This window comes from Notolepis coatsorum (assembly GCF_963971535.1).
Source record: "Notolepis coatsorum genome assembly, chromosome: 8".
Classification (NCBI taxonomy): domain Eukaryota; kingdom Metazoa; phylum Chordata; class Actinopteri; order Aulopiformes; family Paralepididae; genus Notolepis; species Notolepis coatsorum.
The window spans coordinates 66,178,929-66,205,081 of NC_140172.1; the positions used below are offsets into that span (position 1 = coordinate 66,178,929).

General features: G+C 40.6%; 1 protein-coding gene across 1 annotated transcript in view; it reads left to right on the top strand.

Moving 5' to 3' along the window:
- The first annotated feature begins 2,311 nt into the window (after positions 1-2,311).
- Positions 2,312-26,153, top strand: part of LOC311233820 (moesin-like) — a 79,456-nt gene continuing 55,614 nt past the window's right edge. The window contains exon 1 of the mRNA XM_084320850.1: positions 2,312-2,624. Within this exon, the coding sequence (XP_084176976.1) occupies positions 2,613-2,624 (12 nt within the window). The 5' untranslated portion in view covers positions 2,312-2,612. The remainder of the gene's footprint in view (positions 2,625-26,153) is intronic.

The window sequence follows — 26,153 nt, forward strand, 5'->3', positions numbered from 1 at the left end:
TCTCATTTGGTTCATTACAATTTACTCAAAATAAAATGTTCATTCAATCAATCACCGCGCAGATTGATTGATTGAATGAAAATGTTATTAACAGATTGCAGAATGGGTACAATACAGTACGGCACACAATTGTTAAGGGGATGCAGACCAGGGTGCAACTTGCACCGTGCAATCCATTCTTTGTGGATCTAGCCCACAGTATTTCTGACACTGGGAATACATTCCCTGAGATTCATAGAATTCCTAGAATCAGATACCAAGAACATGCAAATGGACCATATTAAAAAATAAAAAAGTCTGTAAATGTGTATTCTACATTCTTATGGAATGAATGAGATACAAAAAAAATATTATAAAAAAAAAAAAAAAATCTTTTTTTGTAATTAATTTTGAGTTAATTTTCATAACGCGATAATTTGCTGTGTAATTAATTAATCTAATTAACGCGATAAACTGACAGCCCTAATATATATATATATATATATATATATATATATATATATATATATATATATATATATATATATATATATATATATATATATATATATATATATATATATATACATACAGTATTTATCCACATCGGTCTGTACATACCTGCATATAATCCTTTTTACATATCTGTAGATACCTCCTCTTACTAGTTACAGTGCTGGATAGTGTCTTACCTCTATCTCGAAAGTTATGGAAAAACAGGTTGAAAAGTACCTTGCAGGAAAAAACCGAATCTACGAATTCCAATCTGGCTTCAGAACATCCCACTCCACTGACACATGCCTTTTCTATTTGAACGACCACATCAAGCAAGAGGTGGACGTGGGCAAATACTGCAGCATGGTCATGCTGGACCTCCAAAAGGCTTTCGACACTGTCAATCACTCCATTCTGATTGACAAGCTAAAAGCAATTGGTTTTGATAGTTCACCAGTGAGCTGGATGCAATCCTACCTGGAGGGGAGAGAACAGATGGTGGAGGTGAACGGTACACTGTCTCTCCCCCCCCCCCCCCCCCCCCCCCCCCCCCCCCAGTGAGCTGTGGTGTTCCACAAGGAAGCATACTAGGACTGTTACTGTTCCTAATTTATGCAAATTACCTGTGACAAAATGGCAACCAATGTAATAAAAAAAGTCAACCAACGAACAAGATTATTGTACCGGATCTCCTCTCTGGTAAACAAGAATACCTTGAAGACTCTAACAGGAGCACTCATTCAAGGGTACTACGACTATGCTTGCACCTCATGGTACCAAAGCACCTCAAAGGCCCTAAAAACAAGACTACAAACATCACAAAACAAACTGGTCAGACTACTGCTTGACCTTACTCCTAAAACCCACCTCACCCCTGCCCATTTTTACAACCTAGGATGGCTTAGAGTAGACGACAGAGTACAGCAACTTGCAATGGGCCTGGTCTACAAGATACACTACACCACAAGATATGTACATGTCGAAATACTTCACAAAAGGTCAGTGAATTCCACAACCACAACACCAGAGGGAGTTCCACAAATCATGTTCAACCCAGATTCGGCTCAAACAAGGGACTAAATGCGTTTAGCAATTATGCCCCAACAATGTGGAACCAACGCCCTATCCACAGTCGTAAAATAATGTGAATCCATACCCTCCTTCAAAACCGCTCTCAAAGAGCACCTATGGGTGGCTGCAATTAGAAACTGGCCCCGGTAAATGTCCAACCCCCCCCCCCCCCCCCAATGTACAGTTTCTTCCCCTTCCAAATTAATGTATATATTTTTGTATATTTGTATGTCTTGTATGTCCTAAATGTCTTGATGAAACAGTACTGTATATATCTGTATGTCATGTAGCTATGTTAAAAATGTCTTGATAAATTGAAAATACACACATCTGATTTGCACTATTACTCAGTAGTACTAAATGATATGTTTTATATCCAGTTGAACCACCTGTACATTATTACTATTTAACTTTACTGTTACATTTTGCACTCTGGTTGGGTGCCAAACTTATTTTCTTTGTACTGTATAATGGCAATACATTTTAATAATATAATATAATCTTTATTAATTAAACTACTGTCGTTTCATAAAACCAAAAGCAACAGCCATATTATATATTCGCGTTTATGTATGAACTACATCGTGTGGGACTACATTTTAGATTACTGTAATGCCGTTACATGTACATCTAGCCTCACTAACGAGTAGTAAACCGTTACTCCCCAAACGCGAGGGGTTTGCAGTGCAGTCGGCTCCACTCTGAGGGTATTTCCAGCCATCATCACCACTGGACGAGCTGCAGGCGGAGTCTCGGCTGAGAACTCATGTTAGTGTCTGTCTCTTGGGTGTGGTTCTCTACAGCCACAGTACCGTTAGCAGGAAATCAAGCTGCAGAGCAACTTCACTTCACTTTCAGGCGGAAAAACAGCGGCGTTAACTTTGTTTGTAAACCGTGGTGAAGAAACCTGCCAGTAGACTAGTTAACAAAGTTGATTGAGGCGAACGAAGGGCGTTTGATTACGCGCCATTTTCTCATGGACAAAGGTTTTTGTTGTCTCTATCGTTATTACTAGCTTCTTTATTCTCAACTTTTTATTTTTTAAATCGAGAACCCCAACCAAGAAAATGCCGAAGACGGTAAGACGAGTATAACTCCTATGTATTCATATATTTAAATGTTATATATCTCTGTATTTGTGTGTATGTGTGAGTGTGTGAGAGAGAGAGAGCGAGAGAGTGAGTGTGAGATACTGATTGTGTGAACGCGCACGCGCTCGTGGCTTTGTGACCGGTGATGTTCAGGCATTTTCGGCTACAATGATGTGACAATTAGTTTGTAACCGAGAGAGATGTGTGTCTCGCGGTCCCCGAAGACCGGAAACGCTCTATGATTTCCCCTCAAGACTCGTTCCACTTTTCACAGTTCAAACCAGTAGCAGGGCTGTAATAACGCATCTATGTAGGCCTGCTATAGGCCAGCGCCACACACAAGTAGGCCTATGGCAAGTTGTGTGTGTATGTGGGGTGGGGGGCATACCCGGGGGGGGGGGGGGGGGGCATACCCCACCATTTTAAATAAAAAAAGTTGTTCTCCAAACACAGCAAAGCTAACCTTATTCTTGACTCAGAGCTGCCAGTTAAATCAAAATAGCTTTCAAGATTAAGTTATGACCAGAGGGGCTCTGCCCCTGTATTTTCTCTATTTATTGTATTTTAAACCTTTTTTTTCTCTCTCTTCTAGACAGGAACGTAATGTAATGTCAAAACTGTGAAACTTTGATATTTACCTATAAATATTTGAAGCTATGTGTCAATCAATTAGGCTCCCCCTATATTTGGTGATTGCATATTGCATATTGATTTGATAGGAATGAAAAGTTGAAAGTAACCAACAGGAAAGTGTCTGAAGTATCTTTACTCCTGATGTCCTGAGACGGTTCAGTCAAAATTAGACTAGTGAACATTCACTACAGTGTCACAACCATTTTGTTCCATTCCCTATAATCTGTGATGCCAAACAACAGCTCCACAGAAAATTAACAGGATGGAAAAGGTGACGTTGTCCAGGATGGTTTTCTGGGAGTCAGGGTACATGGCTGTGTATACTGGGAAGTGCTATTAGTTCAGACAAAAAAAAGTGTCAATGGAGCAGCTCTGGGGCACATATAATGCCAGTTAGGGTACAGACCCTCACCTGCACCTTGTGTATACTGATAATGTTTCTCATATTTGTACAGTATATTCAGAGTTAATTATATTGTTTACACTGTTTATTTTTTTCTTCTCATATTTCTTTATTCAGATTTAATTGTATTGCCTATATGTATATCTTTCTACTATTACCCTGCCCATACCTGTGCCTCCCCTCCCCCATGCTGATATGACGCCCCACATTTCTCCAAGGGGATCAATAAAGGAATATCTTATCTTTTCTTTTCTTACATCACATAAACTGGATTCTCTGATGTCTGGCTTTTGGAGAGATGTTCACAGATGCCACTAATCTTTTCAAATTCAACAAAATACAAAGTTATTAAAATCGAGGCACCATTCAAGCCAGTTTTAAGCAAAAAGAAAAAAACAAAAACACTACAATTTCTTTGCTGGACCCGCCCCCTCCCCCCCAAAAAAGGAAAGAAAAAAGAAAAACGGTGCATTTCCTGTTGCATCACCTCATGTTGCTCATCGGCCTGTAGCTTGGTGAGGGACTCTGCTACACGACCAGCATCTCATACAAAACACAGGGAAGCTGGTGAATCCTAAAGCTAATCAGTCACAATCACTGAATGGATGCTCTGCACAATAAGATTTCATTCATGTCTGTCTCCTAGGCTGCTTTGTGTGCAAAGCACATTTCAAGCTGCCCCTCTTCGCCTCAAGCAGCCATTAGAGTGGATATTTACTGCTGCTGACCAGTTAATAACCTGCTGGAGCTGCCTTGTTCGATTCCAGTCTGAAGAGGAATCTTTAGTATAGTCTCTCTCTCTCTCTCTCTCTCTCTCTCTCTCTCTCTCTCTCTCTCTCTCTCTCTCTCTCTCTCTCTCTCTCTCTCTCTGTCTCTGTCTCTGTCTCTGTCTCTGTCTCTGTCTCTGTCTCTGTCTCTCTCTCTCTCTCTCTCTCTCTCTCTCTCTCTCTCTCTCTCTCTCTCTCTCTCTCTCTCTCTCTCTCTCTCTCTATCTAGTGAATGTTATCTCATGAATTTCCCCAAGGGGATCAATAAAGGAATATCTTATCTTATCTATAGCACCTTTCATATTTATTGCACATAATATCACTCACATCCAAAACCTCCACACATTCAATTAGTTTGACAGTTATTGAGAGTAAATTAATTTGAATATGGCCACCAGTGATGTCATCTGTGACATTGAATCCTTGTGTTGTGTTAATTACAGCGCAATGAAATTATGTAGATGAAAATAGCAATACCTTGTCTTATAGGGACTGCTACCTTTATAATTTCATTGAGCTGTTGCGGTCGGGTTTCTTGATTTAAAAAATAACAACACACAAGGATTCAATGTCCCTGATGATATCACCACTGGCCATATACATTTGTTTTTACTCAAAATAACTATCAAACTAAATGAATGTGTGCAATACTGTTTAGAGTTTCTAGATGTTTGTGAGATTATGTGCAAAATAAATCAGCATTGTTTTTTTGGTGAAGCATCCCTTTAATGTTCTGCACTTCTATAATGAAGAAAAAGGCGTGTAATGATACCAATCATAGAGGTTTTCACATGTCGTCAAATCATTCACATCAACTAGTCATAGATAAATACAGTATATATGTATTTATTTTAGAGGTGGGCATAGATAAATTTTTTTATCTAGATTAATCTATCTGCAATCCTGAAGTTAATCTAGATTAAAATGGCTCATTTGAAGTCTGCCGAAGGCATTCAAAATATGTGTGTTCTACGCAGTGTTGTGCTAGTTACTGAAAAATAGTAACTCAGTTACTTTACTAGTTACTTCATTTCAAAAGTAACTCAGTTACTTTACTAGTTACTTACACCCAAAAGTAATGCGTTAGTGTGAAAAGTAACTATTTAGTTACTTAAAAAAATAATGTATTGTTCCCATTGATGCCCTTACAGATTCTTACAGTCAACATCTGTTGATCATTTTGACAGTTTCCACTAATCTCTCTCTCCTAGTATGTCTCTTAGCTCTCTGTCTCTCATAAATGTCATAAATGTCACTATGAATTGAAAATGGGGGACCCTAATGTAAACAAGACAAACGTCTTTCTCTGGTCTGCATCCCCTTAACAATTGTGTGTATTGAGCCGTACTGTATTGTACGGTACCCATTCTGCAATCTGTTAAATAAAGTTTTCATTCATTCTCCCCCTCCCTCCCTCCCTCCCTCCCTCCCTCCCTCCCTCCCTCCCTCCCTCCCTCCCTCGCTCCCTCCCTCTCACACACAGAGAGAGAGAGAGAGAGAGCGAGCGAGCGCTTAGGTTCTATTAGGTTGAAAATAAGTGCACGCTAGGTTGAATGAATTGATGAACAATTGATGTCGCCGTTGGAACGTTTCATTATAAGCGCCTTGCAAGTTGCAACGTTGGTTAAGATATGAAAATACTTGCCAGTAAGGATACATTAGCCATTAGCTAGCTTACTTACAGAGACTTGTGGTGGAGGTTCTAGCTGAACGAGCCCGCCAGCTTGATTTCAGGCAGCAAACGGGTCCGGAAACGAACGTTTTAATCCACACCACACCACAATATGTAAACAAAGGTTTTAACCATCCACAACAGAATACTGCAGTCCAAATGTATTTCCGATGCTTGATTCTTCTCTCAGACCGACGCAATGTCTTGAAACTATTATGTTTATTGGCGACGCGAGTGTAGTGTGTAAACAAACACGCCCACAACGTGTCTCCGCACACAAGAGTTCTACGCACACACAGAGTAATTCGACCAGGTATACATCAGCTAATGTAATTGGCTCCCAGACCCAATTTTGAGAATAGATTAACGGCGTCAATTTCTTTAACGCGCGATAATAGTCTGCCGTTAACTTAGCCTGGCCTTAATTTATTTATATAATTATAATTTGTATGTGCATATATATATATATGCGTATATAATTAGAAAATCTGATATCGGCTGATACCGTTATTTTGAGAACAGCCAATATCTGTCCGATGATATATATCGGCAAACCGATATATTGGTCGACTGCTAACATATATTGCCCTAAAGATCACAAGGCCCCATGCAGTCAGCTAAAGGCTAAACAGCACAGGGCACATAGAGGAAGTGGAACAACAGTCTGTAACCACTATTACACCCTGCCTTGTATTCACATGTCTTCATCAGTGTACAGGATATACAAATTCCATACTAATTTCCTATTTCCTTCTCGCTAATATGAGCTAATATGCTTAAAATGCCATGCTGTTTTGGGTTTATGAGTGAGTAGACACTAGGGGTGGGAATCACCAGAGGCCTCACGATACGATATCACGATACTTAAGTCACGATACGATAGTATTGCGATATTAATATTGCGATATATTGCGATTTATTACCTTTTTTCAACTGCAAAGTAAAACTTTGTCAACATGTTTTATCTAATAAAATAAAGTTTTCAGTCTGTTCATCTCACTTCAATCATTTTTATTGCAGCAAATGGGATTTTCTCAAGCAGACACTGTAATCTGTGTTGCATGTACCTGACAAACTGAACTGTTTGTATTACAGTCATATTCCAACTTAACTGAATGCACTGTATGTATGTATGTATGTGTGTGTGTGTGTGTGTGGACTACTGTACTATTACAGGTATTGAAATGAGCAATGCAACTTCCTTATACAAAAAAATTAATAAGTTATGCAGCCCCAGAGCCCTTCAGCAACTGGGGGGGGGGGGGGGGTTTGAAATTAAATTACTGTTAAATTGAAATGATGAATGAAAACATGTACTATTAAATAAAAAAAGAAAGTGAAAAAGTAATAATAAAAATAAAAAAAGTATATTGATACTTGGCGTCCTTGTATCGATACAGTATCGCCACGCAAATATACTGTATACTGTATCGATATTTTCTCCCACCACTAGTAGACACTCAACAGGAGTTTGGTTAAATGGTTTGAATTTAATATGTTTAGATTAACATTTTAACATTAGGTTTTTGGACATTGAGCTGTATCAAGCTCCATATGAATCACACTTTACATCTTGATGATGTCACAGGTTTAAGTTTTAGTTCACTGGAGAGAGTTGTTTGACTGGACTGTGATGGACTACAGGAATTATATATACGATTATATACATGCGTGAGGGAATTCCTCTTTATTAAGGCTTTAGTATGTTTAGTTAGTCATGCCCAAGGGGAATGTTTCCAAAGTATGTTTCCAATGTAAAAAAAGAAAAAGAAAATATAGGCTATCCTATAGATTTTCTTTTTTTGTTAGCTTATTTTGAAAAGCAGAGATTAGTGTTTGTTTCAGTTTTCACATATCATGTTTAATTCTTCTCACATTTTTATTGACTATATTAACCTTGTAGCTGACTGTAATAACCTTGTTTTAGCTGACTGTAATAACCTTTTAGCTGACTGTAATAACCCTTTAGCTGACTGTAATAACCTTGTGCTGACTGTAATAACCTTGTAGCTGACTGTAATAACCTTGTAGCTGACTGTAATAACCTTTTAGCTGACTGTTAATAACAACCCTGTTTTAGCTGACTGTAATAAACTTGTAGCTGACTGTAATAACCTTGTAGCTGACTGTTAATAACAACCCTGTTTTAGCTGACTGTAATAAACTTGTAGCTGACTATAATAACCTTTTAGCTGACTGTAATAACCTTGTAGCTGACTGTAATAACCTGACCTTATAGCTGACTGTAATAACCTTGTAGCTGACTGTAATAACATTGTAGCTGACTGTAATAACCTTGTAGCTGACTATAATAACATTGTAGCTGACTATAATAACCTTATTATAGCTGACTGTAATAACCTTGTAGCTGACTGTTAATAACAACCCTGTTTTAGCTGACTGTAATAAACTTGTAGCTGACTATAATAACCTTTTAGCTGACTGTAATAACATTGTAGCTGACTGTAATAACCATGTAGCTGACTGTAATAACCTTGTAGCTGACTGTAATAACCTTGTAGCTGACTGTAATAACCTTGTAGCTGACTGTAATAACATTGTAGCTGACTGTAATAACCTTGTAGCTGACTGTAATAACCTTGTAGCTGACTGTAATAACATTGTAGCTGACTGTAATAACATTGTAGCTGACTGTAATAACCGTGTAGCTGACTATAATAACATTGTAGCTGACTATAATAACCATGCTTTAGCTGACTGTAATAACCTTGTAGCTGACTATAATAACATTTTAGCTGACTGTAATAACATCGTATCTGACTGTAATAACATTGTAGCTGACTGTAATAACCTTGTAGCTGACTATAATAACCTTGTAGCTGACTATAATAACCTTGTAGTTGACTGTAATAACCGTGTAGCTGACTGTAATCATGTTTTAGCTGACTGTAATTACTTTGTAGCTGACTGTAATCATGTTTTAGCTGACTGTAATTACTTTGTAGCTGATTGTAATAACATTGTTTTAGTTGACTGTAATAACTAAACATGATGAATTGAAAATGGAGGACCCTGATGTAAACAAGACGAAAGTCTTTCTCTGGTATGCATCCCCTTAACAATTGTGTGTATTGAGCCCTACTGTATTGTACCCATTCTGCAATCTGTTAATAACATTTCCAATCACTCAATCAATCAATCAATCAATCAATCAATCAATCAATCAATCAATCAATCAATCAATCAATCAATCAATCAATCAATCAATCAATCAAACTTTGTTTTAGCTGACTGACTGTATAATAACCTTGTTTACCTAGCTGACTGTAATACACTGGTTTTAGCTGACTGTAATAACCTTGCTTCTGGTTCTATCTTTTTTTTTCTTTCTCTCCAAAGAAACCATGATTATTTAGAAAGCATGCCTTTGCTGGAATACTTTTGGCATTGCTTCAATTTCCCAAGGAAGTCATGTTGTGACTCAGGCTTTCTCCAATTACATCAGTTCCTTTCCAGTAATTTTCTAACCCGCAGCCTTATATGGAGTAGCTAATGTCCCAAAAATCCCAAAAAATCCCTCCTCCTCTTCCCGTTTCCTCCTCCTTTCCTCCATGACCCGGAAAACAATGTTGCCTGTGGTCCCAGAATAGTGGAGGAGCCGATGGGGGGAAGCTGCTCCTAATGTCTCCGTCTGTCCGCCAAGCGTTTCCTCCTCAGGAGCTAAACGACTGTGACGTGCTCAGCACCAGGCTTCTTACATGTGAGATTATTGGAGCAATACCTTGGAGAAAGAAAACATTACCTTTAGGTGGATATTCATTCATAAATATGTAAAGCCTTTGAGATTCAACGCATACTTATATATTAAGTTATATATACTTATTATGCACATTGAATAAATAACTTATTTTAAGGGATATATTTTTTTTTAACATGAGGTCATCATCAGCTGACGTCTGCTCTTCCACGCTGACGCTGGCAGCTGGCACAGTTTTTCCCTCCTCCTCTCCCTCTCCAATCCCTCTCCTCCTCTCCTCTCTTGTCTTCCTTCTCTCCCAGTTGGAAATGAATGGCAGTGGGGGGAGGGGAGAGGGAAGGAGCAGTAATGAAAAGTTTTGGTGACGCAGCCACAGTGTTTAAGACTCCCACTTCTCCTCCCTGTACAGGCTGACAGAGTATAGTGTGTCCACAAAGCACTTTTCTGTCTCAACAAATGAAGATCAGGCTGTCGTCGGGTCTTATAGGTTGTGTTATACACGCTGTAAAGACTTGTCTTTCAGACATGTAGGCTGTGTTTTGTCTTCAGATAGAGCCAGGTTGTTGCACAACAGTAGCACATGTTTTTTCCCCTCAAATTGCTGAGTAAAACACGTAGAATTAGGCTATATAGTAGTAATAATATACTCTTCATGGTTAGGTGTTAAAAAGTTATCATTGACTTCTTTCGAGAAGCCTTCAACTCACACAGCTGTAGAGCCGAGGAGGTTGTTTATGGCGATGCCACTCTCTGTCTCTCTGTCTCTCTCTGGACTAACGTCTCCATGTTAATTGCGGCATCATATCGCTACTTGCTGGATATAGCAGGCTTATCATTCCCATAACGTTTGGTTTCTAATGAATACTTAACTTTGTGTAAAAGTAAAAGATTAGCAATAAATCTATTTAAGTCTCATCGCAAAACCGACAACGGCGTACAATAATCTCTTCCGCAGCCGACACTGTTAGTGAATCATGTAAACGTTAAGGCAATATTAACACCCTCTCATGACCGCAATGTATACATTGAAGAACATAGTGTACAAAACTTGAATATGACTTACCGCTTTACACCACTGTGTATGAAGCTTGATGGATGTAATACTGTAGTTTTCTTGTTAGAGAAACCAAGGTTTTTTCTTTTTCTTTTTTCTTTTTATGAAATATGGGAAAGGAGAAATGGCAAAGTGAAAAACACCAGAGGTATGCAAGCAGGGGATTAAGGGACTCTAGTGCACATAGCACAGCAGATTAGGTATTTGTAAGCTAGACCTGGTAGAGACAAAGTACAAACATTTGGGGGCTTTATCCCATAAATATATTTTTTCTGCGTCGCTGGTATGCACCATAACTTGAGAAAATTAAACGACTAAAAGTAAGTTTGATTTGCTTTTTTGCTTTTTAAAATTCTTTACAATTTTTGTTCTACAACACTATATCTGAGAGGGATTGAATCTCAAGGTCATCTAAAGGTTTGTATAGGAAATAACAAGCCAGACAGAGAAGAAAAGTATAAAATATGATTATGGGTGAAAATAGCACAAGCAGAGGTTACTTTTGATAGCAATTGAAGGGGGTTAAATTAAAACAAAAATGCAATAATTTTTTTGATTTAATAAAGAGTAAAAATTGAACTATTCCCTTGGTAGGATTAGCAGTACAGTGTTATTACTGCTTGTTTCCTTACTAGTTTCTGAAAACTATTTTCCTTGTATATCGCATTAGCATCAGCTCTTTGGATTGCTGATGCAATTATTTTGACTTGCTCTGTAGTCATGCTTCTCTTAGGATGCAGAGGTAGTGATTGTGTAAAAAAGAAGAAAAAAAACAAGCTTCAGGATTTATATACAGGACATTCTATGTTTAACCTTTTGGCCGACTTAGCACGTTTAAGAACGAGAGTGGTTGAATATTTGCTGAAAATGGCCACACATTATATTCTGGAGTTGTTTACCGTTTGTGTCCAAATGGGATGTGGTGCAGTGTAGCTAAATGTTGCTGAGCTCAGGATGATTATCCCACTGCATGATACCGCTGTTGCCCTAATTGAGGACTTTAGTTTGAGATTACATGTCATGAACAATGCATTGTGATACGCATGGATTTATCTGATGCCCTGCCGTTGTTTTCACACACACCTCCAACTACCACCCACCTAGCCTTTTAACGACATCATGTACATTGTCTTTTCTGTTTCGTGTCTTACATACCTTGTCATTTTAATTGCTTGTTTGTTTCGTGTGTTTCAATTATTTTAATTATTCATATATATATACACACAGTATATATATATACATGTAATTATTATATAACCCCCCCCCCCTTTCCCTGTTACCCTTAGAGAGGCCCTTTTGTCCTCTCGCCAGGCCGTCATTGTGAATACGAATTTGTTCTTAATTGACCTGCCTGGTTAAATCAATAAATATGGCTAAATTATTATTATCTTTTAAAACGTGCTAATTATGGTGTGTGAAGTGTTTCTGGGTTCTGGCCATGCAAGACCCTATAAGAACATTTATGGGGACTCCTTATTGGACCTCACTCCCCACCTTAACCTTAACCCCCCCCCACCTCCAATGTAACCTCATTGGACTTCGCGCCTTAACCTCATTGGACCTCACGCCCCACCTTAACCTCATTGGACTTCACACCTTAACCTCATTGGACCTCACGCCCCACCTTAACCTCATTGGACCTCACGCCCCACCTTAACCTCATTGCACTTCACGCCTTAACCTCATTGGCCACACGCCCCACCTTAACCTCATTGCACTTCACACTCCACCTTAACCTCATTGCACTTCACACCTTAACCTCATTGGACCTCACGCTCCACCTTAACGATAACCTCATTGGTCCTCACTCCCCACCTTAACCCTAACTTTAACCTCATTGGACCTGATGCTCCACCATAATCTTAAAATCATTGGACCTCACACTCCACCTTAATCTTAAAATCATTGGACCTCACACTCCACCTTAATCTTAAAATCATTGGACCTCACGCTCCACCTTAACCCTAACTTTAACCTCATTGGACCTCACTCACGCCCCACTTTAACCTTAACCTCATTGGACCTCACACTTCACCTTAACCCTAAGATCATTGGACCTCACGCCCCACTTTAACCTTAACCTCATTGGACCTCACGCCCCACCTTAACGTTTTTAAAAGAGTCCCAACCTTTATGATCTTACTTTCCATTTCTTGGGTAAAAAACTATTTTAAGTTGTTCTGCTTAATTAATTAGCCATACCAGGTGGTTAAGACGCAGCCCTAAACTAGCCCAGATGAAACAATGGGTACCTTTCACATTTGAACCGATACGGTACCGGTACCGGTACCTGTGAATCGATACCGGTACCCAACGGTACCTTTTTTCTGTACTTTAGTCTCTAAAAATGTAATCTACGTACCTCAGTCGTGAAAAAATAAATCCAAACTTCAAATAACTACACTTTCGACCGTTTTTCGGCTTGCCATTGCCCCGACTGCTTTGTTGTTGAATCAAGTCAAATCCTAGGTAAGCGTATAATATTGTGCGTGTGAATGTTGACATGAAAAAAAAAATCGAATTTAAAAAAAGATTTTGTATCTCACGTGAATCGATACTCGGTAGTACCGACGTGTTTCGGTAAGTACCTTTAAAAGTACCGAATTCGGTACCCATCCCTATGAAACAGTGTTCCGTTAAAGGGGAACTCCAACATTTTGGGAAATTAGCTTATTTAACATCTTCCCTGGAGTTAGACAAGAAGATACATACCTTTTTTGTCTCTGTGCGTGCATTTTAGCTTTGGGAATAGACGCTCCGTTAGCATAGCTTAGCTTCATCACTGGAAGTGAGGCAGGACAGTAGCCTTACAGTGCCTTACAGTGTATTGCAAGGTCTGACATTGACCAAACTTGATATGCATGACCTTGGTGGGCTCTAGGTCAACTCCTGAAAAGGGGGTCAATGTCAGACTTTGCAATCAAAAGTTAGGGGGCTAATAACCCTTGCCATAATTTCAGTGCGCCCCCTAACTTTTGATTGCAAGGTCTGACATTGACCCCCTTTTCAGGAGTTGACCTAGAGCCCACCAAGGTCATGCATATCAAATCTGGTCAATGTCAGACCTTGCAATACACTGTAAGGCACTGTAAGGCTACTGTCCTGCCTCACTTCCAGTGATGAAGCTAAGCTATGCTAACGGAGCGTCTATTCCCAAAGCTAAAATGCACGCACAGAGACAAAAAAGGTATGTATCTTCTTGTCTAACTCCAGGGAAGATGTTAAATAAGCTAATTTCCCAAAATGTTGGAGTTCCCCTTTAAGTTCAGTAACATCATCGTATGGCATCTAAATGTACCGTGTAAATGTACCAGAGTTTAAGTTTAAGTTTATTTGCAAAAGGGACAGTGCATTAACATTAAAAATGTAAATACGCCAGAATTAGCCAGAAGGCTAGATTTCATCTGTAGTCACTCCCTGGCCAAGATGTTAAAAAGGGCATCAACCTAAAGTGATAAAAAAGGTTATCACACATAACATACATCAAATAGGCCTACATAAAATACAATTCATCATCACAATATATGCATTTTAACAAAAATACACATATAAAACCGAATAAAGCTGAATTGCATATACACACCGTTAATGCATTTAGCTGTGGGTGCAGCTCTGGTGTTCTTTGAGCCAGATTTTAATTTTTTTATTTTTTTTTTATTGTTCAAGCGTGTTACATGTCCGGATATGTATAGGCATAGTGTTCATAGTAGAGACGAGGAGGAAGCGAGGTACTGTGTATCTCACTCTGCGCCCACTTCCCTTAACAGCATCGCAACACGCAGCGGGGAAAACAGTTCCGACCGCAGTTTGCTCAGAATGTACAGTATCGGTGCTTGGGTTGATACACAGATACTAGAAAAGTATCGCCATACCTAGCCGTTAAAAATGGTCCAATACTCCTTTTTTTAATACTAATTCTATTAGTATCAATACTTTTAGAATAGTAGCCGTATTGAGTAGACACGTGACCGGAGCAGTGCATGTGTGTGAGAGAGTTAAGGCTGTCCCTGTTTCTGGGATTCGAACTTCGTCAGGGTTTTTCGAACGAACGTTCGAAACTTCGTTTAAAAAAAAAGATATATATATTTTTTTAATAATTTTATTTATTTTTATTTTTTTAAATGAATATCCTCAAACTAAATCCTCAATTTGAATAAAGTGATGAATCTGATTAAATGAGTATTTTTTTTATTTATTCTTTATTAAATCAACTTTCTTTAATGAATATAACTCATCAGTTTATTTTAATACTATAATATTAGTGTAGCCTAATCTTTATCTGCAACTGTGAAGAAAACCCCCATTATTATTATTTTTTTTGATAACATTTTTTTCTTTTTTTAATTAAAAATAAAAAATTCAAATGTTGATTTAGAATTCGAATGCCAACGTAACAAACGAAGGTTCGAACGTTCGAACGTTTGGGCTCAGCCCTAGAGAGAGTGCACGCTTTGTGTAGTAGGCGTGTCAACAGTGTCAGATGAACACACATCAAGGCATTTTCCACATTGTCTGTTTGTGATTCTGCCTAAAGCCAGAATGAGCGCTTCAGTGTGAGCGCTTCGGTGTGAGCGCTTCGGTGTGAACGCTTCACTCGCAAAATGATTTACTTCACTCAAATTTGTCAGTAAAATAGCGAACCGGAAAAACTATTTAGGAGCACATGTGAGTAAAGATTATATCAAGCTGACAATTCAATGACCTAAACTAACATTAGCTGCTAATGTCAACCAAGCTGGCCCCAAAACAGTTAAACTAATCCTGGAGCCACTCAGCGGAGTCTCTGGAAGGTTTTGTTTTCCAACAGTGAGGAATGGGAGGGGCTAAGCCAAGACCCTCTCCCCCTCTCCCTCTCCCTCTCCCCCTCTCTTTCTCCCCCCCCCTCTCTCTCACATATGTATAATATTTTTTATAATCTTATCTCCTGTGCTGGCACAAGCACTAACATAGTGTGGAGTGGAGAGATAACACATAATAACAAATATATAGCTATATATATATATAGCTGAACAGCTGTAACAGAATCATTTTATTATTTAAGTTTCAACAGCGTCAACATATCTTCTGTTATTTTATGAATAAAAAAATATTTTATAAAGAATGTTCCATGTTCTGTCATCTAATATTATATTCCATTACCTTTCCTGATGTTTTAAGTTTTTGCCGTGGTATCATTTTAGGACTGGTATCGGTATTGTGAGGCTGGTATTGAAGTAAAAATGTTGGTATTTGAACACTATAACACTGCTAATGAGAAAAGGTTGACTGGCATAATTATCTTCTCCCAACAGCAGTGATCTCAGGGGGGGGGATTCTCCTCGAGCTGAAATACGTGGTTCTGAGCTCAAATAAAACAGATTTGCGACAGCCCTAGAGAAAAGAGAGGGGGAAAAGATTATTTTCTTTTGTCTGACTCAGACCAGATCTGTTGCCATGGTTACGGCTGTCGGCGTGGGGCGGATGGGGGTTGGGGCTGCCCTCGTTCGACGTGCAGAACGTGTGGAAGAGCACATGGCGGATGATTAACGCCCATTTGTACAGATGGGAAGCTTGTTCCTGTTCCAGCCGAGTCCATTGTCTTTGCATGTTTGGAGTATCTTTGGCCAAGCTAACCCAGCTAGCTAACCCTGCTAGCTAACCCTGCTCTCTGCAGCCCTCTCTGTGTGCTTCTGCTGTTGATGACGACAGGAAGTGATAGGGTGGCAAGTGTGTCCTGAGCAGTAAATGGGGTCCTGCTGACACAAAGGGGAAAGAATGCAGCCCTAATCAGCCCCACAGCTGGGAAATAATGCGCACCATTGTGGTGCAGGCCAGGCGTGGGCCTCAGCCCTGTGCAGCTATTTCCCTGCCCATAGATAGGCCCTAATAGCTTTTTGTTTTGTTTTGTTGTTTTTTTCCAGGACAGAGAAAATAAGAAATCTCTATATGGTTAATCAGCCTTCACAGTAATGATATGAAATCCTTCCGTGGCATTGAGACATGGCACAGAGGTGTCAAAACAATGAAGTCATCCAACGTTATTCATCTAGTACTTTTTTTTCTCTTCTCAGGGAGATATGGGAGGTGTCATTTTTGTGCTTGGGACATTTTTGTTAGAAAAGCTAATTATCCTTAGAGACAGTGGTTTATCTGAGGCTACACTATTGTTTGACAGTGGCTTTCACGGATCGCTTGTCAGGGGGCATGTTTTGGTTTGGAGCTCCACAGTTCACTAGTAGTGACATTTTCTAGTTTGTTATGGGCCTATATTGTACAGCATAATTTGGCACCATACTAATTACCTTAGGTCAGTTTTAATTTGAGGCAATTTTCATTCATAATCAGAACAAATACTGAAAATATACAGTGATTTGTATTAAATTAGATTAAAATGTATTGTCATTATACAGCACAAGTACAGTACAATGAAAAGACGTTTGGCAGCCAACCACAGTGCAAATATAACAGTAAAGTGCAATAGTTATATACAATGTACAGATGATTACACTGGATATAAAATATATAAATGAGCACTACTGAGTGATGTATGTACAGTGTCTAAATGACCGTGTTGAGTACACATGTGTGGCTGGGTAAGTAACTAAAAATAAAAGAATGCAAAGTGTCCCAACCAGACACATAGCTGGTTACTGACATTTACTCAGTGCACAGAGACAGAAGAGTTTGACCCCATTGACTTTGCACTGGTTTGTGGCTAACTAGCCAGAGCTATCATTAATGAGTTAATGTACATTATTATGTACTCATTATTAATGAGTAGGGGGCTAGGCCGTCCAACGATTAAAACTAGAATTAGTTTAGAAGATTTGGAGTGACTGAGGCGGCTGGGTGGCGCAGCGGTCTAAGCGCTCGTCACCAACGCAAGAGACACACATGTCATACTGGCTCAATTGGCAGAGTCAGCGGGAGGGAAGCCGGTGGGTGGTAATCTGGTCGTTGTAAACAGCGACTCCTACAGGTCGGTCTGGGCGCCTGCACAGCAAAGAAGGGATATGGTGAAGGTAGTGTGACCTCCCACGCGTTACACTTCACCAATGAGAGTCCACGCTGGCAGGTGAAAAGAGGTCGCTGGCGATATGGCCAAAAACGTTATTGCGATAAAATTATAAAATTATTTTCATATCACTCGATATCGATAATTATCGTCGATATAATTTCTGTCAAGTTTAATTAACTTCTTATGCCCGGCGCCGACGGACGGGCTATTAATAGACTCACTTGTTTTGCTGCTGCGAATGTCTCGAGTTGATGTCGTCATCAGTCCGTGCACGTTCTTCTACGCACCAGTGCATAGATTATTATATTCCACCAGGGACAACCTACCGCCACTGGATCATATGCATTATAAGAATGGAACTAACAGTTAGCCAGAGCAAGCGGTGTATCCCATGACAATGTACTAACTATCACCATAAAATACTCCGTTCCGCCCCAATACATTGCAACGACGTCCACCGCATACCCCACACTACTCTAACCGTGGCCTCAGAATTCACGCCACACACCCACTCCGCACGTAAACTATAAAATAGCGGCGTGCAAGCTAATGATCCTAGCCAGCCTTGTTTCCAATGTACTAACTATCACCCTAAAATACTCCGTTCCGCCCCAATACATTGCAACGACGTCCACCACATACCCCACACTACTCTAACCGTGGCCTCAGAATTCACGCCACACACCCACTCGGCACGTAAACTATAAAATAGCGGCGTGCAATCTAATGATCCTAGCCAGCCTTGTTTACTACCCAGAGGTGCACCGCGGGTCTCCTTCGCTGTTGCCATCTCATTCACTGATTGGTTGTTAGTGCGTGTGCTCATATCCAAGCTTGGAAAATCGATATATCGAAACTTTGCGACCACGTTTCATGTTTATTTCGAGGAAATAATTTATCGCGATAGTTATCGTTATCGTTTTATCGCCCCCAGCCCTACGCTGGCTGTCTCCTATGTGACGGAGGAAGCATCTGTTAGACTTCAGGACTCCCTAGACCAACCAATGGGGGGCACATGCGAGCAACGACCAGGAAAACAGTGGATTAAAAAAAATATGATTTGGAGTGACTGATTTAGGTAGAATGATACACGACAGGATGTAGCTGACTCAAAACAGAAAGAGAGAGAGAGAGAGAGAGAGAGAGAGAGAGAGAGCGAGCGAGAGCACAGTGTTGGGCTGTAAAGCCCCACAAGGCCCCAGCCACTAGAGGATGTAGTTACTTCCTGTAGAGAAACACGACAGTGAGACAGGGGGTGTAGAATGAAGCCTAACTTGAAATAAGCAACTTTGCACGTGCCGTGGTATCTAGACACTAGATCATCACATACACAAGCTAACCTTTTCTCAATGTCAACTTCTGGCTCGTTTCTGGCCTTTTTGTGCGTTTGTGTTGAAAGCCTGTGTGCCAGTGTGTGGGGTGGGGGGTTGGACTCCATGCTGAAGCATTTGTTCAGAAACTATGCTTAGCCACCCTCTCGAACAGTGTCCATATATGGGTACCGCCAGTTATGCCGGGTTACACAGTGTCAGAAATGCAAGTGTTTGGTGTTGAATTAGTGTGTGTGCGGATGGAGTCTCCCGTTTCTCTCTGTGACAGAATGTTTGCGATGTGCAACAAGTGCTGATGCTGAAGCGCTAATGTTTCTGAGAAGCTGTCAGACGTAGAATTGGATTAAACCGTTTTTCCATGAGGAATTGATGTTTCAATTTGTTTTAGAACAGCTGCGATGCACACAGCATGCCTCCCCCGTGTCATTTCCTACTATATCGTCTCCTTGCTCCATCTCCTCTTCTCTCATCTCTTTCTTCATCTCATCTTTCATCTCCTCTCTCTTCTGTCCTCCCTCTCTTTCACCTCTCTTTGGCACTCAACCTTCAGCCACATCCCCCTCTCTCTGCCAGTCTAGGGTAGGTTAGTGATACACACACGCACGCACGCACGCACGCACAGACAGACAGACAGACAGACAGACAGACAGACAGACAGACAGACAGACAGACAGACAGACAGACAGACAGACAGACAGACAGACAGACAGACAGACAGACAGACAGACAGACAGACAGACAGACAGACAGACAGACAGACAGACAGACAGACAGACAGACAGACAGACAGACACACACACACACACACACACACACTTGAAGTAGTGTGTGAAAGACGGAAGAATATATGTGTGACCGGGGATTTACCAGCAGCGCTCTGTGGTGCATCTGCATTTTCTGTAGCCGGAAATCGGGTCCCAGCCTGTGAAGCAATTCTCACGTCTGACTATGTGACCCTAAACCCCACAGCAGCAGAAAGCCTGAACTGTTGATATGATCAAGAACCGTCAGGTCTCTGACTGCATGATCCTAAACCCCACAGCAGCAGAAAGGTTGAACTGTTGATATGATCAAGAACATGACCCTAAACCCCCCAAAAAATGTCACTCACATCACTCACAGGTAGGGCTGTCTTAAATACTTCGAAGCTTTAATTTTAATTTTTTACTTCGATTTGTGTGTGTGTGTGTGTGTGTGTGTGTGTGTGTGTGTGTGTGTGTGTGTGTGTGTGTGTGTGTGTGTGTGTGTGTGTGTGTGTGTGCATGGGGCCATTGGGTGGGGCCGGGGGACAAATACACTGGAGGAAAGTAACCCAGCTCAGCACTGCCCAAATTATATCATCACTATTGCCTGTTTGAAGGATATCATCCTCAAACACATATACACCTACATGCCTTGTAGAATTCCACACATAAGAAAGAAAGATACTGGGATGAATAAACAAAATAGGAAATAAAATGTAGAAATGCATGCAATACATAAATATGAATCTCCATATATGAAATAGAACATTTAGATAAGGTGCTACTGGGATGTTTTGGTGAGTTCTTTGTTTTTTTGTGGAAGTAGCCCTTCTTAAAAATGCATGAACATTCACTGATAATTGGTCTGTAGTAGAGTCTACAAGGTCTACATTGCCGGACCATGTAGAATCCGGACCTTGTAGACTGACATAATTCTGTGCATAGTTTAGTCTACACAGGCCATATTTCAAATAATCAAAATCTTACTTAATTCATCTTAAACATTCTTGATTTGGGGGATTGGTAGTTCCCATGAAATCTGAAGTTGTTCAAACGACAACAGCGATCCACCTTGAATTAAATCACACAGCTGAGTGAAACCTTGTTGGCTGCGTCACAGTCACGAAAGGGGCTACTTAATTAATTAATCCAATCCACTTTATTTATAGAGCACATTTAAAAACAACAAAGTTTACCAAAGTGCTGTACAAGTCCCACAACATAAGATAATAATTTAAAAAGTATAATTTTTTTTCTTTTTTCGAAGCTTCGAATTAAAATCGAAGCTCGGCCCCGAAGCTTCGATTGCCAAAAAAAGCTTCGAAGGTCAGCCCTACTCACAGGTTATAGGCTTGGATCTCTGGTTTCTAGTCTTTGGAGAAAGTTGTTCATGTCGACAAATACTGACATGTCGATAAAACTCAAGAGTCAAGCATTCATGACCCTTTTAAAGGGGACATGCATTATAAATGGCTTTTTTCAGTATTTAGCATTGTTTTATAGTAATAGGGGTTAGTATCAATGGGTCTGTGTCTCTAATAGGGCTGGGCGATAAAACGATAACGATAACTATCGCGATAAATTATTTCCTCGAAATAAACATGAAACGTGGTCGCAAAGTTTCGATATATCGATTTTCCAAGCTTGGATATGAGCACACGCACTAACAACCAATTGGTGAAGGAGATGGCCGACAGTGAAGGAGACCCGCGGTGCACCTCTGGGTAGAGAGGTAGGACTCTAGTAGTAAACAAGGCTGGCTAGGATAACTAGCTTGCACGGCACTATTTTATATATTTACGTGCCGAGTATGTGTGTGGAGTGAATTCTGAGGCCACGTTTATATTAGTGTGGGGTATACAGTGGACGTCGTTTCAATATATTGGGGCGGAAGAGAGTATTTTAGGGTAATATTTAGTACATTGTCATGGAATACACCGCTTAGAAACAAGAGGCTGGCTAGGATAACTAGCTTGCACGGCACTATTTTATATATTTACGTGCCGAGTATGTGTGTGGAGTGAATTCTGAGGCCACGTTTATAGTAGTGTGGGGTATACAGTGGACGTCGTTTCAATATATTGGGGCAGAAGAGAGTATTTTAGGGTAATATTTATTAAATTGTCATGAGATACTCCGCTTGTCGGCTAACTGCTAACGTGCGTGGACTGATGACGACATCAACTCGACTCGAGACATTCGCAGCAGCATAAGAAGTTAATTAAACTTGACAGACATTATATCGACGATAATTATCGATATCGAATTATATGAAAATAATTTTATAATTTTATCGCGATAACGTTTTTGGTCATATCGCCCAGCCCTAGTCTCTAATTACCATATTGACTCATCAGTCTAGTGTCGAGTTCACGAGATCTTCCCTCACTCAACTAAGCTATTCTGATTTGACAGTTTTGCTGACGTGAATATAGCACTGATTTGCATAACTAATGCCCCCTCTATGGTTGACAGCGACAGCAGAGCGAGTGGAAATATCTTCACTTCCTCAAACAGAGCGAGGCAGAGAGAGAATGAGCGAGCGAGAGAGAGGGAGAGAGAGAGAGAGAGAGAGAGAGAGAGAGAGAGAGTGAGAGAGAGAGATAGATAGAGAGAGAGAGAGAGAGAGAGAGAGAGAGAGAGAGAGAGAGAGAGAGAGGAGCTTCAAACACACACGCCTATTACACACAACCTGATGCGCAGGGCTTCTCCCTGGTAGAGAGAGAGAGATAGAGGGACCGTGGCGCAGGAGTGTGTGAGACACAAACAGTAAAATAGCTGGATCGGGTATCGGTAAAAAGAAAGAAAAAACGGATTTTATTTTTTTAATAATAAGAAATAACCATTCAGTACATTTATATCTATGTGTTAATTTGTTACATTTAGGTTCACAAAGTTAGGAAAGTAATGTTTTAAGTCAAGCCTGATGTTGCCTTGCACAAAAGAATGATCCCAGTCTCTTCCACACAGTGACAGTGAGGCATACAGTTTATTAATTGAATGAATGAAGTTTATTTTCTGTCTTTGTTTACAACAAATCAAAAACACACTTGTGATCCTTTACAATTCTTAAAAACAAAATATATATAAAAAAAAGAAATGTGGATTCAATCTTTTTATATATTTTTTTTTACTTTTTTGGAAAAAATATTTGGACAATGGGTATCGGATCGGTATCGGTATTGGCCGATACCCAAACCAAGGTATCGGTATCGGGACTGAACAAGTCGGATCGGTGCATCCCTAAATAAGATAAGATAAGATAAGATATTCCTTTATTGATCCCCTTGGGGAAATTCAGGCATCATAGCAGCATGGGGGGGAGGGGGGGAGGGGTACAGGTAGTAAAACAACACAGTATACAGGTAGTAAAAGACAACACAGGCAGTGTAAACAATTTGATCAATATGGTCAATATAATTTACTATCTGACTAGCTGAGGAATATTCACATTATTCACAGTGTCACATAAGGTGCAGTATGCATGAGGTAGTGTTATAATTTACTATCTACTGAGTATACATTAATCAAAGTACCAGGGTAGTCTACTTTGTCCCCCTTGGGTTCCTAATAGCAATGCATGTCCCCTTTAACACCAACCAGAAAATGTACAAATAACCTTATAATACAGACTATTTATGGCATTATCTTTTTCTATGTAGTGTTTAGTTTATTGTGACACTTGGTTGTCAGATCAGACAGGAAGGGGGTGTGGCGTAGAAGATGTTACAGCATAGTGTGGACAAACTGTAGCAATCGTGGGTAAATGGGTGCATGGACTGCTTCAGACAACAGAATGCCCCGGTTAAGATTTTCCCAATGTTATGATATTTAGTTATTGGTGGGTCTTGCTTGATCTTGTTAGCTCACTCTAGCTGATTTGATTTAGAAGCTTCTTTTAGACTTTGAAATTATACCTCATCTAGTTTTCATGCAGTATCATGCTTATTTAATTATACATTCAGTCTTTGGCCTTTGAGGACATTTAGAAAATTGTATTCTAGATTTAGCTTTTTAAGTAACTTTTTAAGAGTAACTAAACTAACCTAGGGCCCTTTGTTGCACTAATATAGGCTATAGAGAAGAATGTGTCTTCAAATAGAACCCAGCTGCCTAAGTTCCATATTGTTAATTGTTTTTTTTTTTTTATCTACTTTTTCTCCCATTTTTTCTATTTTTCTCCCATCCCAATTTTGTATTGTCCAATTCTACCCTCCCCTGTCTCGAACGCTGTTAGGCCATGCCTCCCACAGGCTGGCTGCAATGTGGACGAAGCCTTGCATCACGTGTCCCCTCCGGTACACGAGGAGGCAGCCGTCGCATCTTTTCACCTGCACAGCGAGATCTCTCAGTGGCGAGGGTCTGCGTGGGAGGGACACGCCGCCCCCGTCGTTTCCTGATTCTGCTGCGCAGGCGCACCAACCGACCTGTAGGAGTCGCTGTCCACAACGTCCGATCCCCACCCACCAGCTTCCCACCCCTAACACTGCCAATTGTGTTACTGTTAGTATGAACGACCAGCCAAGCTGGTAGCAATGCTGAGAGCTGGGCTCGAACCCAGCATCTCCTGCATTAGTTGCGAGCGCCTTGCCCACTGCGCCACTTAGCCGCCCCATATTGTTAATTGTTAAGGTTTAGACGTCACCTTCCTTAGGTCCAGTAAAATAACGCAATCTCTCCTCTACGTCATTTCACAATTTCTGCCATGCTTGCAGGCGTGATTACGAAACCTAGCTGCATTTCTCGGAGACGCTCTCTGATTGGCCGATGCATGTTTCTACACTGGTTAAGCTTAGGCACTCTTCGAAGTTGGTTAAGGTTAGAGTTTGTCTTAGAGCATGGCGATAGAACGCCAGGTAGTTTGCAGGCTGTTTGACGTGGAAATGGGCAAAGACACAGCTCGTCACGGATTGGGCAAACGCATCAGTGGCCAATCAGAGAGCGTCAGTCAGTGCCAATCAGAGAGCGTCTCAGAGAAATGCGGCTAGGTTTCGTAATCACGCTGCTTGCAGTCATTATGGGAAGTGGGCGTAGGAGTTGCAATGAAAAGGAAGCTGAGAGCCTTGTTGCATTTGAAAACCACGCTTTTATGTTATTCAGTTTTCAGGGGAGCATTGACCAAATTCACACAGCAGCCATTTTGCTCTTATGTCATGCTCAGATTTATGTCATCCTCCTCTCCACCCTGGAATCCCAACCTGACACCTGAGCGTGACGTAAGAACAAAATGGCCGCCGTGTGAATATGGTCAATGGGAAATGTGAGTGCAATGGACACAAATCATTCACAAAGGCAGCACAAGAGCAGCACCACAGCTCATTTAAAGCTGTACAGCACAAGAACAGCAACACAGCTAATTTAAAGCTGTACAGCACAAGAACAGCAACATGGCTCATTTAAAGGTGTACTGCACAAGAGAAACAACATAGCTCATTTAAAGGTCCCCTGTCTTATAAATGGCCTTTTCCAGTGTTTAGCATTGTTTTCTAGCAATGGGTGGTTGTATTCTCAGATTCTCATTTTGGCGGATTGCTCTAGTTCAGATATCACGAGATCCTCCCCCACTGAACTAAGCCATTCTGATTTGACTGTTTTGCTGACGTGAATAAGGCACTGATCTGCACATCTCAGCCCCTGGTTATAGTCACCGCCCACAATCAACAATTCGCTCAACAGCGGAGTAGTGGGAATAATGCGGAAGTGGTTTCCCTTTCCTGACTCTCCCTCTCTCTATCTCTCCAACCTGCATTTTACACACAATCGCAGCTGCTCACACAGTGCACACGCACGCTCACGTCCCTGACTCTCCCTCTCTCTATCTCTCCAACCTGCATTTTACACACAATCGCAGCCGCTCACACAGCGCTCACGTCCCTGACTCTCCCTCTCTCTATCTCTCCAACCTGCATTTTACACACAATCGCGAGTCGAGCCGCTCACACGCGCACACACTCACAGAGCGATCTCTCCTCTCTCACTCCCTCTCTCTCGCTCGCTTGTTCTCTCTCTCGTATGTATCACGCTGTGTGGGTGACTGTCACTCAAAGCGCTTTGCGAGTATGGGCGGAGCCCAGCCCAAAACAGCTTGAAATCTTGAAGTGGAAAAATGCTGCTTTAGAGTACTTGATTAGAAATACAAAACAATGATTTTCTTGGGGGAAAAAACTTACAGATGTGTTCCATAGACTCACATGAATTG